Below are 16,464 nucleotides of genomic sequence, written 5' to 3' on the forward strand. Positions count from 1 at the left end.
CTACCTTCTATTTTTAATTGATAATATTTAGAGGAAAATTTATAATGCAGCGTAATTATTCTTTTTAAAGTTAAAATGATCGCTACTAAAAAAATCCGTAAATACAAAATTTTCTAAAGTATAATATTACGCATGGCTCTAGAGGACCCGCAATCGAGTTGCGGTTTCTGTGTAATTTTTTCGGTTCCTTCTACTTGTTCAAATGAGAATAACTAATGAAACCAACTCTATTTTATGTATTAAAAAGGCCAGACTGTATTTTGCCATTCCATAGTCGGTTACATTATAGATTTTAGAAAATTCAGAGTTTTAATTTCACAAACCATCAATTTTCGTTTGACCTGACTTGGTGTTAGAGATGAAAACTAAACTACTTATTACTGATCGAAAATTAAGGTCGAATGAATTAGAATTAATAACTACGTAGACATATTATTAAACTTTCTGTTTAAATTAAAATAATATATATTTAAATGAAACCTAAATAAAATAATTTTAAATTGTATATAGAGTGCCTGGTAATGATTGTACTCAAACAATAGCGTGATATATGAATATTCTTAGCCAAAAATTTCCGATCCTTACATAAATCCTAATTAATTACAGTAGTGACAAATAAAATATTAGTGTTTCATTTACTAAAATTTTTCTAAGGAGCTGAAAACGGGGCATTTATTTCAGCTTCTGTTTCAAAAGATTTATCCGAATTTATAAGAATTTTTCTATTTTGAATTTATTATATTTGATATTAATGGTATTGTTTAAATGGTTATTACGGAATATTAATATTTAAATAGATCCTGCCATATTCGTTAGCTAGGCTTAATGAACGAAAAGCTATTTATCCTGGTGAACGTCCCGTCCTCACGTTTGCGTTTTCAACAAAAATATAACCATTAGTTCTGGGTTCATTGCACATGTATTGTTTACACATGGCGTATCAAAAGCCAAAGACGATCTCTGTCGGCTATTTCCATTTCAAAAATGAGAATGGCAAGAAGTCAAATATAATTTGCTGTATTTGTTAACCGAAAATCGGTATCAGTAATTGATATAGTTTAAAATATTATACACGTCTGAAAATATACAGCTTGTACGTTTTAGGGATGTGGGTGAAGTGTTAAATTCATAAGAAATATTATTGTAATTCCATCGGCTTTTATTTTATCTAATGGGCTATTCGAGGACATCTAGCCTTCGGCTGAAAGGTTGTTCTCAAGGAGGGCATAGATGACTCTTGGTCAAGATGCTAGGGGCCCATTTGCGATACCCTAAGTATAATTTTAGGGTTTTTAGATTCACTATAGGAAGTTATTGTAATGGGTTGGATTTTCAACATTCAACATGACTTTACGTTTCATGGTTAGGACAAGCTATTAACACTATTTTGGAGAAGAAGTGTGTGTGTGTTTGTATACGTACGTACGTACATCCGTCGATATTATCGAACAAAAAATGATATCGAATTCGTTGAGGTTTCGATCGAAGCGTATTAAAGGAATTTGATCTGAAAAAAATGAAAAATTTCGATCGAATCATTTCGAGCCAGTCGAGGTTTTTCTTAAATTTTATCCTGATCGATATGGCACAAAAAAAGATGATATCGACTTCTTTTAGGTGCCAATCAAAGCGTATTAGTAGCAATATGCTTCAAAAAGAATTGCATAACATTCAGGCAAGGCGTTTCGAGTCGGGCGAGATATTTCTTAAGCTTTTTGCTGACCGATATCGCGTGAACAAAAAATGATATCGACTTGCCAATCGAACCGTATTAATGGCAATACTATCTGAAAATAATTTCATAACATTCGGTCGAATTGTTTCGAGTTGGTCAAGTTTTTAACTTTTTATTATTCTGGGAAGTTATTCGTGTGGTCCTCAAGGGTCTCACCGGAATGTATCACCGACTTGTTTATTTTTAGGTAAATCCAAAATAATAGAATTAATGGCATTTAAAATTTATTAAAAAAAAAAAAATTACATGTAATATTTACACTTTATGTAATTTTTTTTTAATTGTTTTGAAATAGAAAAGTGAAATGCATATAAAATTAAAGTGTTATAACGTGGTTTCTTGTTTTCAAATATATTATTATTTTATTTGTCAGAGATCTATCTATATATATATATATAATATGAAATATGTGTGTATATCAGCGTATTATATACATTTATAAACATTTGTAACCAGTTGTTGAATTCTGTGCCACATTCAATATTTTAACAATTTAAGTGAAAGGTTTATTTTAATATCGTAATATTACGTAGCACCTTTAGATAGTTGGTGTATAAAAACAGAACAGTTAAATAATATCACTTGATAAATAAACATACGCGAATTATTATCTATAGGTATCTATATAAGTGCATGTTATAGAAATGGTGAACTATATTAAGGTAAGAATTTTTAATTTTTAAGTATTAAATTTATGGTTAAGTTTCTATGAAGAATTTACGAGCATCTGGGCAATTTTGGATAAAAGGCTTGATTTTTTTTTATATAAAGTTGGACTAAGTCTAAATCAATTCGTAAAATTTTAGGAGGGGTTGTCCGATTATTTAAATAAATAAATGACTTCGAAAGTAAACATATTTAACATTGGTCTTATGAGAAAACGGTAAATGGATGATATGTTTTCATAGATTTCTCCCAAACTAGTCGGTGGAAATTAAAAAAAAAAAAACTTATTTTAATTAAAGTTTAAACCTTAACAAATTATTGAAAACAAAAAAAAACTCGTTGTGCCTGACTAATTAAGGGTGTATGAGCATGGTAATGGGGACACAAATTTAAAAAAAATAAATATTTTTAATTTTGATGATGAATTATGTTATAATTTGATAATATAAGACGAAAAGTAAGATTATAATTTTTCGATATCTGGAGTAGATAATTTTCAAGATACCGAAAATTTAAAATTTTGTTTAATTATTTAGTTTTTGTTATTTCGAAAACCAAGGCAGATATCCAAAAATTGTATTCTTATTTTTCACCTACATCTATGAAGTTACTACTACCTTAAAAATATTATTATAAAAATTAATAAATTTAGAAAAATAAATTTTTTGAATATTTAAAATAAATTTTTGATCTTCATGAAAATAAAACAAGAAATCAATAAAATTAAAAAATGCTTAATTTGAGCTTGATAATTTATTGCATTATAACTTTTAGAATAAAAAATTTAAAACTAGTATTAGCTTAATTATTTATAGTGATAAATAACATTTTTGCCTACCTACCCATTTAAATACTAAATTAAGTGTTAAAGAAACATTTCAAACAAAAATTCCTTGACTCTTGACCAGATAAGACACTAATCTTTAATTAAAAAATAGTATTTAAAAACATTTGCTTTACTTATTTTATAATACGTACGGTACATTCTGGAAAATTATATGAATTAAGTTTTTTTAGGTGGGGAGATAACAGGTTTTGTAAATAAAATGAAAAGTGGGGTTATTAATAGATAAAAATTATGCTTTTTATTTATTAAATGGGTACATGAAAAATAAGTTCAATTTTAAATATTGGTTCATTCAATTAGGCGCTACGATGACACAGACAGACACAGACACACACGCATAGTGGTCAAACTTATAACACCTCTTTTTTAGTTCGGGAGTTAAAAATATGCTATAAATTTTTCATGTTCTTTGTTTCAGATTTGCGCTTTCGCAATTTTCGTTGCTGTTGTAAATGGATTCCCACAATATCATCCACAACAGTATCAACAACAACAGTATCAACCACAATATCAACCAGTGGCGGTAGCGTATAAACAACCAGTGGCTGTAGCATATAAACAACCAGTTGCTGTAGCATATAAAAAACAACCAATTGACGATGGCCCTCAACATGATTACGCTTTTGAATATTCCGTAAATAATCCACAAAAACACGATTATCACGATCGTAAAGAAGTGAATGAAAATGGTGTGATTCGTGGGTATTACAGTTTAATTGAAGATGATGGTACACGACGTATTGTACATTATACCGCTGATAAAGTTAATGGTTTCCATGCAACAGTTGAAAAAGAAGGTGAACCAATTCCTAAAGTAGCCGCACCAGTAGTAGTTAAGGCTGCAGCTCCAGCATACGCAGCTGTTCCACAGTATTATCAACATTAATTAAAAATAATTTGTTTGTTTGTTGAACATCATTTTTTGTACGACATTATTATTTATTTGTCATCTCATTCTGTTTGTCATTAATTCGTTACATATTTTTTTTTTTACGTATTCAATAAAATGATTTCGTATTAAAAACTAAAAAAAAAACATTGGTTAATGAAGGTTAACAAAATATTGTAAAATTTCTCTATTTCCATTATTGATTAATCACATTAACCAAAAATTTTATTTACAAAACACGTCAATTTTAATTTCCTACCGAAATCCCTGCTATACCATTTTAAGGAGGTCCTTTCGCTTGGAGGAAGTAAATTTTTTAAATTAACATTGACGGCGAAAGGTGATCCTTAATTTAATAAAATAAATATTTAACTTAAAAAGTAAAGTATAGCAAGAAAATATTGTCTTAAATCTAAGTATTTACTTGCTGCCTTAAGAACTAATTTTTTTTCTAGTACTTTTTTTTTCAGTTTATTATTTATTTCTCAATAAATTTCACGATAAAATATATATTTTAGTGTAAAAACAGAAACCTGAATATTTCGAAAAATTAATTTTCAGTTTCTTTTCACCCCATCTAATCGATAACTGGTAGTATAATTCAAGAAAAATTGGTAGGGTGTTACGTTCTCGTAAAACTGTTAACAAATATTAACTTTTTTGAAGAACTTTTTCACAAACATTTGCACCTTAAAGTATGATCGAAACTTCAATATACGATAGATAAAGAACTATTACAAAAAAAATTATTTTTGATTGTAATCTAAAATCTTTAATTAACTTGGGCAGCGAAAAGATCGTTTTTTCATCTTACATGGCTTTTTTTCAGAAAATTTTCTTTTATTTTCAAACTTAAATTTTGCGAGTACATATTTACTCAAAAATACTTTCTTTTTTTTTTTTCTTTTTGTGGCCACCATTTTCAATTTATCGAATGGAGATGATAAGAAATTAGTCACAATAAACTAACGAAACGAAACTATCAAATAGTACCTACCAGCGATCTCAGTTGGTTAGAGCATAACCAATTCCGTCCAAGGTACGCCTTGGGTAGCGGGTTCGATTCCGTCAACAAAAATTATTTTAATTAATAGTTGTGATGGACTGTTGTAATGCATTATATACGATGGGCTGGTGAGGCGCACTTAGCCTCTAAAAATAATTGTGGAGCTGATAAATGATATTATCAGCGGAAAAGGTGATAAAACACATATACGCTGTCACAACGGGCCTTATGGCCTAAGTGTGTCTTACGTGGACAGCCAATATAACCTAAACTAACCTAGCCTACCTCCTCCAGGTGGTACAGAAATAACCGTCATTTTTGGAGAAGGGATGCTTTTTAATTTTCCATTCGTCCCCTTAACGTTATCGAATGAACTTGATATGGAAGTATGAACATTAACCTAACGACTCGAAACATTAAAGATTTGCATCTCAATTTTTTCCAGAGACATTCGAGGAAATATGCTTAGTGCTTGCAAGTTGAACAGAAATTCTTTCTCATATTCAAATTATACGTCCTTTGAAGCTTTAAAGTCCAAATCTTGTGGGTGATTAAAATATATTAAAATAATTTTCTTCGATTACTTGAATTTTAAAATTTCTTTTCCTGTTTATGTTGTCTAATCAGAATAATAGCTAAATGCTTGGAATGGATTAGTACATATTATGTTACTTCTTGCAAAAAGATGATGTATCTACGGCCTCTTCTGTGGTGGCTAAAATTTGATTGAACTTTGATTAATGATATGCTTTTGATATTTGTACGGCATTTAGGGACCAATCCTGTGCATTTTTTATTTTTTTGGAAAGTTTATTGAAATTCGTTCATCTAACAAAATGTGATTCTAATTTTTCCCATGGAAGTAAAAAAAAAGTGCAACTTATATAAAATTATTTTAAACTTTGCAAAGTTTTCTAAGTAATCTTTTTTAAAATTCATTTCTTAGAAACAGTCCTAACTACTTTATGGTAAAACTAACCCCTATTATATAAGAAATAAATCAATAATGTTAATAAAATAAACCAAAAAAAGTTTTGGTCATTAAATGGTAATTTTATTCAATTTTTTTAAATGGTTGTTTTGAATAGGTTTGCCTTTTGTCAATAAAAATTTACTATTTTCCGATACCTGTATAAATGGGCTGATTATTCATAAACAAAAAACTTGTTAAATTTGACTATTAATAACAATAGCCAAAATTTATTAGTGCGACAAATTTTAGTGCAGATAGTGCGCGGTAAATACCTATCCTACACGAAATTTAAAATGCAAAGGATATGCCCTTTTCTTATTTTTTATTTAAAGAAGTTTTATTGTTTTTAAAAGTTCATTTAATTATTTTAAATTGTGCATCAGTGGACAATTTAAACCCCTTAACCCCCTCCTCAAATCCTTTCATTTCGACTTATCGATAAACATTTAGGCTTGCAGTTCAGCAAGCAACCTAGACTTTGTAAATTAGGTTCATGGTATGTACTTTGTATTGTTTCATCTCCAACTAGTCTACATTCTTGTAAGAACAATTGCCGATAGTTTGTTAGCTAAGAATTATTTTTTATATTTCATTATTGTTGTAATAATACACAGAGTATTGCAAAGATTCAAAATAAAAATTTATGAAGGGTAACTAATGGCTTTAATAATAGGGAAAAACCAAAAATAATAAGATAAGTTTTCAAAAATCTCTATATTCCCTAATAGACATTGAAAATAATAATTATAATCTATAACTCCTAGTTGATTTGATCAACGTCGATTGCACCGGTATTATTTAAAATATAATCGTCAATAAAATTATAATTTTATTGCAATAACTATCTTATATTATAATTTTATTTTCAAATAAAAACGATTTTTTTATGTATGCTTTCAACTAAAATAACCTTGATATTACAAATTTGAATTCATGGCTATTGAAAGAGTTTACATTATTTTGAGTCTTTATGAAGAATTATTTTGATTTCTATTATTTTTATAAAAAGTTATTTTTAGAAATCATCCAATGCTCGTATAAACAACTTTGGGGCTTAACGACTTCGATGAATTCTACAGCGAATATACTATTACAGACATCGTATGATCGTTTACAATTTTAAACTAGTCTGCACAATAAACCAGATGACGTAAGAAATGAAAATCTAAAATAATGACATTTTCACAATTCTTGTATGTTTGAAAACATTGTCCTATTATAAATTTAGATTTTTCTTTTTATCCGAATACGCGACGCAAAGGAGTGCAGGTAATGTGTTTATCAGTCTTTATACAGGGTGGATCATTTTACTGTCCTATTTAGATCCTAAAAGGCAGGAGATAGAAAAACACTTCAAATTAGAAAGGTAATCTCATGAAAAACAAAAATTTTTTCAAAAATCTTTAACAAGTGTGAGATTAAAAGTGTCAGAGCAGACACTGTATAAAATACTGTTCTTGAACAAATTATATTTGATATTAATGAGGTTCAAGCTTTTACCCTCATTACACAGACCATTTTTGTAGGAAGTACACTTTAACTGATCTTGAGGTGATTCTAGATAATAATTTGTCTCATTTATAAATATTATCAAAGATAATAAATGAGAACTCTAGGATATTTCGAAATAAATTTTGATTTTTGTCCCAATTTCCTAGATAAATTTTTTGTATTATATAAATACGTATTTCGACTACCTAGTGGTCATCATCAGTATGAATTAGCTAGTCGTAACTACTCTTATTGTGTATGTTACTCGTTGTTAATTTGGTGGCGGACTCTACATTGATATTTTCGTGTACCTACAATTTATAATTTTCCAAGTCTCTGTAAAATTGCAATGTCAGTAACGTCAGCCAATCCTCATGATATTCGAGTATTTTTTTACGTTTAAAATAATAAATTACAAAATTAAACTTAAATTAAAAATTAGAAATAAATCATGAAAGTAAATAATCTTTTATTTTCACAATCCATTAATTCAAAAAATTTAACTTTTATCTTGCAATTTTTATTAAATCCGAATTTGGAATAGGTCTCTTGTCCAAGTTCATTGCTTCATTACCCAGTTTTTGAATGTAGATGCTTTAATAAGCGTCTAACTCGCTAGGATTGGGTACTGATTTTAGAAGTTTTAAGTTCGATTTGTCAATTTTATGATCATTTTAAATAACATGAGCGGCTACACATGATTTTTCTATTCTTCCATATTTCAAATGTCCCATATGTTGTTTCAATCTTGTAATAAATTGTCTTCTGCTTTGACCTACATATTTCTTCGAACAATGCAATATATTCCCGAATGTTGTTCGTTGTTTACTTTATCTTTGGGATTTCGGATTTTTTATTGTCTCATCTAGTTTCGATTCTCTTCATCTCTTTCTGGGTTCTAGCCAGGAAGTTACTATTACCTATAGGTAAATTAAAAAAAAAATATATACGAAAAAAGCATTGATGTAGACAAAAATTTAGAATAATCCTAAAATTGATAGAATTTATTGGTGGATGTAAATCGAAATCCATTTATCTGTTTTTGCGAAAAAATAAACTCGTACACTTACTTTAAACATAGATCATATGGTATGAATGGTAATTTAGAAAAAAAAAACTCAATATCGACTTGATCTATAACTATACATTAAAATCCATTTATAGATATTAAAATCAATAAGAAATATTTCTGCAATATTTAATACTTCGGTAGTACTCTAGAGAGATTAACGTAATACCTATACACGACAAAACTTTCACTTGACCGCGAATTGGGTATAAGTAAATGATCTACATTCGATACCTATACAACAAGTCATGTAATAATTATTTTTTATGCAACCTATTAAAACATTTAATTATTTATTCTAGAAAATAAAATTTAATTAAAATTTTTTTTTTTACAAAATTTCTTCTTACATTTTAACAAGTCATATTGCATTCAAGGTCAATTTTTACTTTTTTAAATTACGTAACAATTATTTTATTTTTTAATATTTGCGTATTTTCAAATTAAATAGCAGTATTTCCCAGCTCACTAATGAATCTACATTCTTTTGCGGTATTACAAAAGAAGTTACATACGTTTGGGTAGGAACAGATCAAATAAATATAAGTGTAATAAAAACCGAAGGATTATTTGTACTTCAAGTCTCATTGGCATTTCTCAGTTAGACGCTTTTTTTTAGCTAAGAAAACTACCTAAATTGTACTGAACGTGATTTTTTAACGTGATTTCCTCAGAAACTCATGTGAAACTGTTACCGTTGATCGTGGTATGAAGACATTAATCAATGCAAGTACTAAAAGAACTGATGAATTTTCAGAATATCTTAAATGGCAGAAATTTGTGAGCATACATGTGGAGTGTCGTTAAAATTATATTCGAAAGTGTTCTGTTACTGCAGCTATTATACCACAACTTGAAGAACAAGAAGCCAGCACATCTACAGTAAGTCCTCCTCGTACTAGAGAACGTGTAAATGAATCAGCTATTTGTAGTAAAAAACTATGCTTATTTTGCGGCAAGGAATTGAATGAAGAGTATGAGAACTGAAGGACCACTGGAGTTAAAGTTGGTCGTTCTCATGATGAAACTACGAATCTGGAGTGGAGAAAATATTCACTTACATTAAAAATAGCGATGACTGTCAGTTCACGCAAAATGCGCTACCCCAAAGGTGGTGAGGAAACGTGCACATATTATGAAGGGATGCACTTTTTCAATTTTTTGAATCGTAATATCTCGGAAACGGTGGCTCTTAGGAAAAAAAGTAGAGCATTTTTTATATTTAAACATCTGATCTACAATTTTAGTCTGAGCTAATTTTATGATAAAACTTACCGTTTTGCTGAAAAACGCAAAAAACCCGTTTTGATAATTAACTTCGCGTTAATTTTTTTCCACACATCGGATCGATGAGGACTTTTTAGATTTCATTTATGATGGTGTTTTGAACGAATTCAGCCGGGTTCTAATTTTCATCAACTCATATTTTTTTGTTTATTTTGGCCGAATTATTATATAGACTGGGTCATATGGGTATACCAGCTGATTTATATAGGCTCGATATGTTTGAAACATTTTTTTTTACCTTAAATATTTCTTATTAAAGTATGGATACAAGTACATGGAACATGTTGAATGTTTGTTTTATCTACGACCGGATCGTGTAAGCAGATTATTCAGGTAATGTACACAATATATTGCTAATTAATTTATTGAAAATAAACTAATAATTAATTTCATAAAGACATTTATTTGATCCTGATGTTAAAACTGTGGGAGTGTGTGGGCATAAAACTGTACAAAAACTCATTGAATATGAAATCATTTTCAAACGGTACTCTTCAAATAGATTTTATTTTTCTATGTTTTACAAGTACATAAGGTGTGGCCGGATAATTTAAACATATCCTCATAACGTATCCCTCTACACATAAAATAAATTGCCAACCTTGGTGGATAGTCGTGCGATTGTGTGAAAGTGAGGAAAAAACAAAAAATACCATAAATGTAAGTCAAGAGTATTTTTATTATGAAATAAAATCATTCGACTAGAAACTATTATATAGATAGGTAGATACTTTGTTTTGTAATCAATCATCTTTGCTGTGTAAAAATGATGCATTTTATACTTGATAGATAGCATTCCAAAGTAATCATAAAAATTGAGATTTACAAATAAATATAAAAATAATAACCACAAATAATTGAAATTACAAACAATAAATTTGTGTTGCGTTTTCTTCTCAATTTAAATGGCAGTTTGTTAACAATTCAAGTACAATTTTTACACGGTTTTTCATGTTATTCGACAAGAAACATTATGACAAAACTCCTTGATTTTAAGAAAATTTTTTAAACACAAACGTATACTCTTTTAAAAACTTTCAGCGACATTTATCAATAATTCCTTCAAATTATCTGTTGTAGGTGTATGATACACGATTCCTTTTAAACTTTTTGTTTGTTACAAGTAGCTCTGGCTTGCCAAAAAAGGCAATAACCGCGAACTCATTGTATCCATTTTTTTTCACAAGTTTTTTCTTTCAATGGGTTTTTTATACTAAATATGAAATATGTTAAAATCAGTTCTTATTCTGAAAATGAGCGTTTCGATGAAAACGTGAAAATTTAGCTATAAGAAAGTTGATGGTATCTGATAAAGCATTTAGAGGGTATTCTATTTAAAACTTGTACCTAGTTCTTTAGTCATAATTTTGGGAGTTTATTATTCGCAATTGCGACACAAAACTCATAATAGACTCCAAGTTGAATTTGGTTTTGGAAAACGGGTAAAGGCCTTGAGAATATATACGTTAAAATTGCTACTACATTTTCAAAAATCGTGAATTTTAAGTTAGATAAACCTTAATGAACTAACTTTTATTTTGACCGTAGACCGTAGACTTTAAAATAAAATAATAAATAGGGTTTTCTATTGAAAAAAGTTCAACTTTGATACTTTTCGTGTTTTCCGGACATCCTGTACATCAAGAAAATAATTTGTACCGGCAATAAGTCTACATCTACCCCAGAAAGAAAATTTTCTTAAAATCAAACAGTTTAGCTTTACTCTGTCTTTTCGAACAACGTGAATAACCGGTATATTGTTATCCATCCTCTTATCAAAGATATTCTCTTTTTAATCCTTGAACCAAAAAAAGGGGTGTTATAAGTTTGACCACTATGTGTGTGTCTGTCTGCCTGTCTATGGCATCGTAGCGCCTAAACGTATTAACCGATTTTGATTTTTTTCTTTTTCGTTTGAAAGGTAATTTATTGGAGGCTGTTCTTAGCTATGTTTCAAGTGCGAGTTTAGGGTTCCATACCCGGAAATACTAAAAAAAGGGGCTCCTCAACACCGGCTCAGTTTGGAGAAGGCTCGAAGGATAAAGGTAATTTAATTGAGAGTGTTCTTAGATATGTTTCAAGTGTGAGTTTAGGGCTCCGTGCCCGAAATATTTGTCGGTGGTTTTTTGTGAATTTTACTTATTTGTGCTCCCATTACACCACGCCAGTATTATGCATTTTTGTACAGTTTTAAAGCTTTGCACATAGTTTCCTATTTTTTTTTTTGAAAAGTGAAAATAAACCGAGTTCCGTGCTGCAAGTCATGAAACACGAATGTTTCAACCATGTAGAATTGAATAAAACCAACCATCTGTTAGAAATAAAACCAACCAGTGTTAGAAAAACAAACCAAATGATTAAAAAACCATGAATTATATTTTTTTAAACATTTATTGGGTTAATCACAATTTATATAATAAATATCAGTTACAAAAAGAATACTATTAAATTTTTTTTCTTAATAATCGTGTGAATATGTTTCGTGAGATGAATGATCGTAGCCGTGTGGAAGGGAATAACTGTCATATTGATGTGGAACTTCATAGCTTTCGTGGGAAACAGGATGAGGAACAGAATAAGAATCATGTGTGGAATGATGATTATTAACTGCTTCATATTGTACAGGCACATTTTCATAGTGCGCTTGTGGAATTGTTGCATAATGTGGCTCAGCATGAGCATCTTGGGCGCTTAGTACGTACCGTTGTGGTTTGAGGACAGGAACAAAGTTTTGTTTGCCAATTACACTATATTCTGGTTTAATAAATGCAGCTGAATGTCCGTAGTTTGGTATATGGTGTTCTTTGGCAATTGGTTGAAAATGTTCTACATATTCTGGTTTTTGTACAGAAATTATTTGTGGTTTAGCTTGCGCAATATATTTTGGTGATGCAACAAACTGTGGTTGTGTTTGAACAAACTGTGGTTGCGCTTCAACATACTGTGGTTGTGTTGCATAAACAATGTCAGGTTTTGCAGAGTATACTACTTCTGGTCTTGGAGCAGGTAATGCATATTCTGGTTCAGCAACAACAATTGGTTTTGATAGAATACCCCCGTTTGGAATAATGGTTGGTTGTTGATGATAAATTGGGGCAGGATTTTCGTAAGGTGTGGATAAGGTATAATAATTGGGATGTCCATGTGGATCAGCGTATGCTCCATATGCGATTGGTGCGTGTGTAAATTCTTTGCTGTATAATTTTGCTGGATTAACAAATTTCACTGGATGTACGGCATGTCCAATTTTTTCAACAACTGCTTGAAAACCGTTTTGATCATCAGCGGTGTAGTGAACAACACGTTTTGTACCATCGGGTTCATTTAAACTGTAATATCCTTTCACTTTATCACCATAACGTGTTTCGTGTTGTGATTTTACATCTCCAGTTGTTGGATCATTAACACCGTATTCGAATGTATAATTTGGTATTGAATATTCATCGTCTAATGTTTTAGCTATTGGTGCGTATGCGAATACTGGTGCCGCTGTATGATGTGCGTTAAATGTAGGAACTGCTTCAGGTACATAACCGCCAGTGTAATGTGTTGGATAATGTTCTAGACCAGCATGATTAACAGCAACCGGATTTATATATCCAGCATTTACCACAGCTACCAAACACGTAGCGAACACCACAAACTGTAAAATATAAAACATAAATGTTTCATGTTTTGATATTCATAAAACCTTCAAATTTAAATTCTTATTTAATTCACGCATTTATTACACAGGCTCACATCAATCATACTGTTCCGCATACATAATATTAATTGGGTTTTGAAAGAAAAAATAATTATACAGGCAGAGTTTAAGAGAACTTTTCAAAAGAGAAACGAAAACGACCGACAAAAATGTGTTTGTAAAAGATCGTATAAGATCATAATGTTAATTAATAATTGTTTACAATGTATAAAAAATAATTAACATTATTACGTCACAACTATGTTTTACGAACATTATTTTTGTCGGGAGTTTCCGTTTCTCTTTTTAAAAGTTGTTTTAAAACTGTCTTTAACTTTAAAATTTTCTATAAATTTTATTCTATAAGTTTTTATATAAAAATTATAAATGATCTTTCCATGTTTGTTGAAAATAATTTTGGTTCAAAATCCAAATTGTACAGAATACGTAAATGTAAATAAAGGATCATGTTTGAAAATGGAGAAAATCAATCCCGCCTATTGATTGGTTACGGTATAAGACAATGATCTATTGCCGGATGTTGTCACTACTAGTTTATTTATCTTCGCACGTGAGCTAAAAAGTATTTTTCTCACTCAGTATGCGTGGGAAAAATAGTTCATTACCACACTCCAAATTACAATCAAAATGAAATTACTATCAGAATTATTAAGCCGAAAATTGATAGAAATGTAGCTTTAAATTGAATAAATCCTTTTAATCCTCGACTACAATTGGGGAGGGGGGGTGTTTTAAGTTTAACGTGTTTATGTATCTGTTGCCTGTCTGAGGCATCGCTGCTCCTAAACGATTGCACTAGTTTGAATTTTTTTATAGCTATGTTTCAAGTGCGAGTTTAGGATTCCGTAACCGATAAAAACTGGAAAAGGGGTGATAATCTTCCAACGGCTGAACATTTTTTTTTGAAGCATATCTAAGAACACTCACGATAAAGTAACCTTTCAAACAAACAAAAAATTGAAATCGATTCATCCTAAATTTATTGGAGAGAGATTCATATCAGCTTCAATATCATTCATATCAATACCATTCATATCAGCTTCAATACTTTTGGTAAAATAATTTTAAGCGAAAAATTAAGGACGAAAGTAAATAATGTGCCCAATCTGGGCACTCTAACTATTATAAAAAGATACCCACAAATACTAACAATAATAATGTAGAAAAACTGGATTTAAATTTACCCATTGACTATTTCAAAGTTATTGTTTAGGTGCTTAAAATCAAGTTCTCGCAAAACGAATGAAACCTACTTTATAGGAGATTTTTGATGCATGTATTTAAACAAAATTTAAAATCCACAAAAAAGATTTGGGAAAATTGTACTACATAAAAATCTAAACGAGCAAAACACGTAGTGGAAGCTATGGGATACCCATCTACTACCAATTTAAGTTTTGAAGTATATATATAAACTTCCAAAAACTTGTTATATGTATGCGCAATAATTATTGCGCATTTAATATTTAACATCTAAATTATTTAAAATATTTTTTTCTTTTGATTCTTTGAATTGAATTCAATGGAAAATTAAAAATATTTGGTATATGGCAAAAATAAACACAAAACAAAATTATCACTAAGAAAACCAAAGTGACATTGCGGACTACCAAAAAGGAACAGGAAGTTACAATGTTTTCTATGTAATTGTAAAACTATGATAATATTTGCCTAGCGCATTGCACTTTATATAACACACTGAACAACACGTTTATAATCACAAATTAAATTTTCACTCACGCCAAATTTTTAATAATTCACTACCGATTTAATAATAATCATGTATTACATTTATTAATGTACTTACTTTAAACGCCATTATATTTTATTTATTGAAAAATACAATGGTTCTTTAATTAATTGTGGTAATACACTGTCCAAGAAACGAGGGTAAGATAAGTTTTCATGTTCATATAATTTGTATTTATATAGGTGTTTCATTAATTTGTTTTCGCCCCCACTTGAAAGATTTCTCTATAATTGCAATGAGTTTTCCATGAAATTTGTTTGACTTTTTTAATTCAATAGCATAAGATTTTTTACCCCTTCACTTTTTTTCAATTCATTATCACATTTCAATTGTGATTTGATACAATTATTTGTGATGGAGTAATCAACAAAAATGTTGTAAATTCAAGTTCATTTATGATGTGATTGCTGTGGTCTATTCACAAACAAGTTTTGGTTTGAGAGTTATGTTTGATGCAATTAAAACCTGTTGAATAATTAATTGATTGGCGAATTGAAACAGAATAAATTTCCTCTCTAGGGTTTAAATTTAAAAATCTATAATTTAAAGAGACAATTTATCTTTTAATGAGTCTTTGTTTTATTAAAAATATTGGCGACTTATCTTCAGGTATATATTATTACACGAGATGGAAATCTTTAAAGCTTTAAAAAATATAACATTACAAGCTTTTGCCTACGACCTCGATCATCAAAATGAATCATTTCATAAATTATAAATTAGTGAATCATTGAGCCATTTAGAGAACCCACCTTTACCTCACTAATCACTTGTACATACCTCTTAAAAAATAGGCAATGCCAGCTTGAACGACCCACATGCTATACTTTTCTTCGTTTAGTTCACTCCCTAAACATCAACTTTACTTCCATCCCCTTGAAAAATAACGCGGCTTTTGGACATGAAACTCGCTGCGCTCTTTTAAAGAATTACAAAGAAGTGATACAGTAACCTTTTGTCTTAAACCATAAACACAAGTATAAATTTTTTCATTTCTTCGAAAATGACAAAGTTTCATATAAATTTCATATCCTACTTTAGCCCC

At 29.6% G+C, this 16,464-nt stretch overlaps 2 protein-coding genes across 2 annotated transcripts; one reads left to right on the top strand and one right to left on the bottom strand.

The window, feature by feature from the left end:
• Positions 1-2,308: 2,308 nt before the first annotated feature.
• Positions 2,309-4,218, top strand: LOC123299276 (cuticle protein 7-like). Its single transcript, XM_044881624.1, has 2 exons — positions 2,309-2,397; positions 3,667-4,218. Exons 1-2 carry the CDS (start codon positions 2,380-2,382, stop codon positions 4,132-4,134), a joined length of 486 nt encoding a protein of 161 aa, XP_044737559.1. The 5' UTR covers positions 2,309-2,379; the 3' UTR covers positions 4,135-4,218.
• Positions 4,219-12,391: 8,173 nt separating this feature from the next.
• On the bottom strand, positions 12,392-15,577 carry LOC123299271 (cuticle protein-like). Its single transcript, XM_044881618.1, has 2 exons — positions 15,477-15,577; positions 12,392-13,606 (listed from the first exon to the last, which is right to left on the bottom strand). The coding sequence occupies exons 1-2, from the start codon at positions 15,486-15,488 to the stop codon at positions 12,422-12,424; spliced, it is 1,197 nt and encodes a 398-aa protein (XP_044737553.1). The 5' UTR covers positions 15,489-15,577; the 3' UTR covers positions 12,392-12,421.
• Between the last annotated feature and the right edge of the window lie 887 nt (positions 15,578-16,464).

This window comes from Chrysoperla carnea, chromosome 4, assembly GCF_905475395.1.
Source record: "Chrysoperla carnea chromosome 4, inChrCarn1.1, whole genome shotgun sequence".
Classification (NCBI taxonomy): Eukaryota; Metazoa; Arthropoda; class Insecta; order Neuroptera; family Chrysopidae; genus Chrysoperla; species Chrysoperla carnea.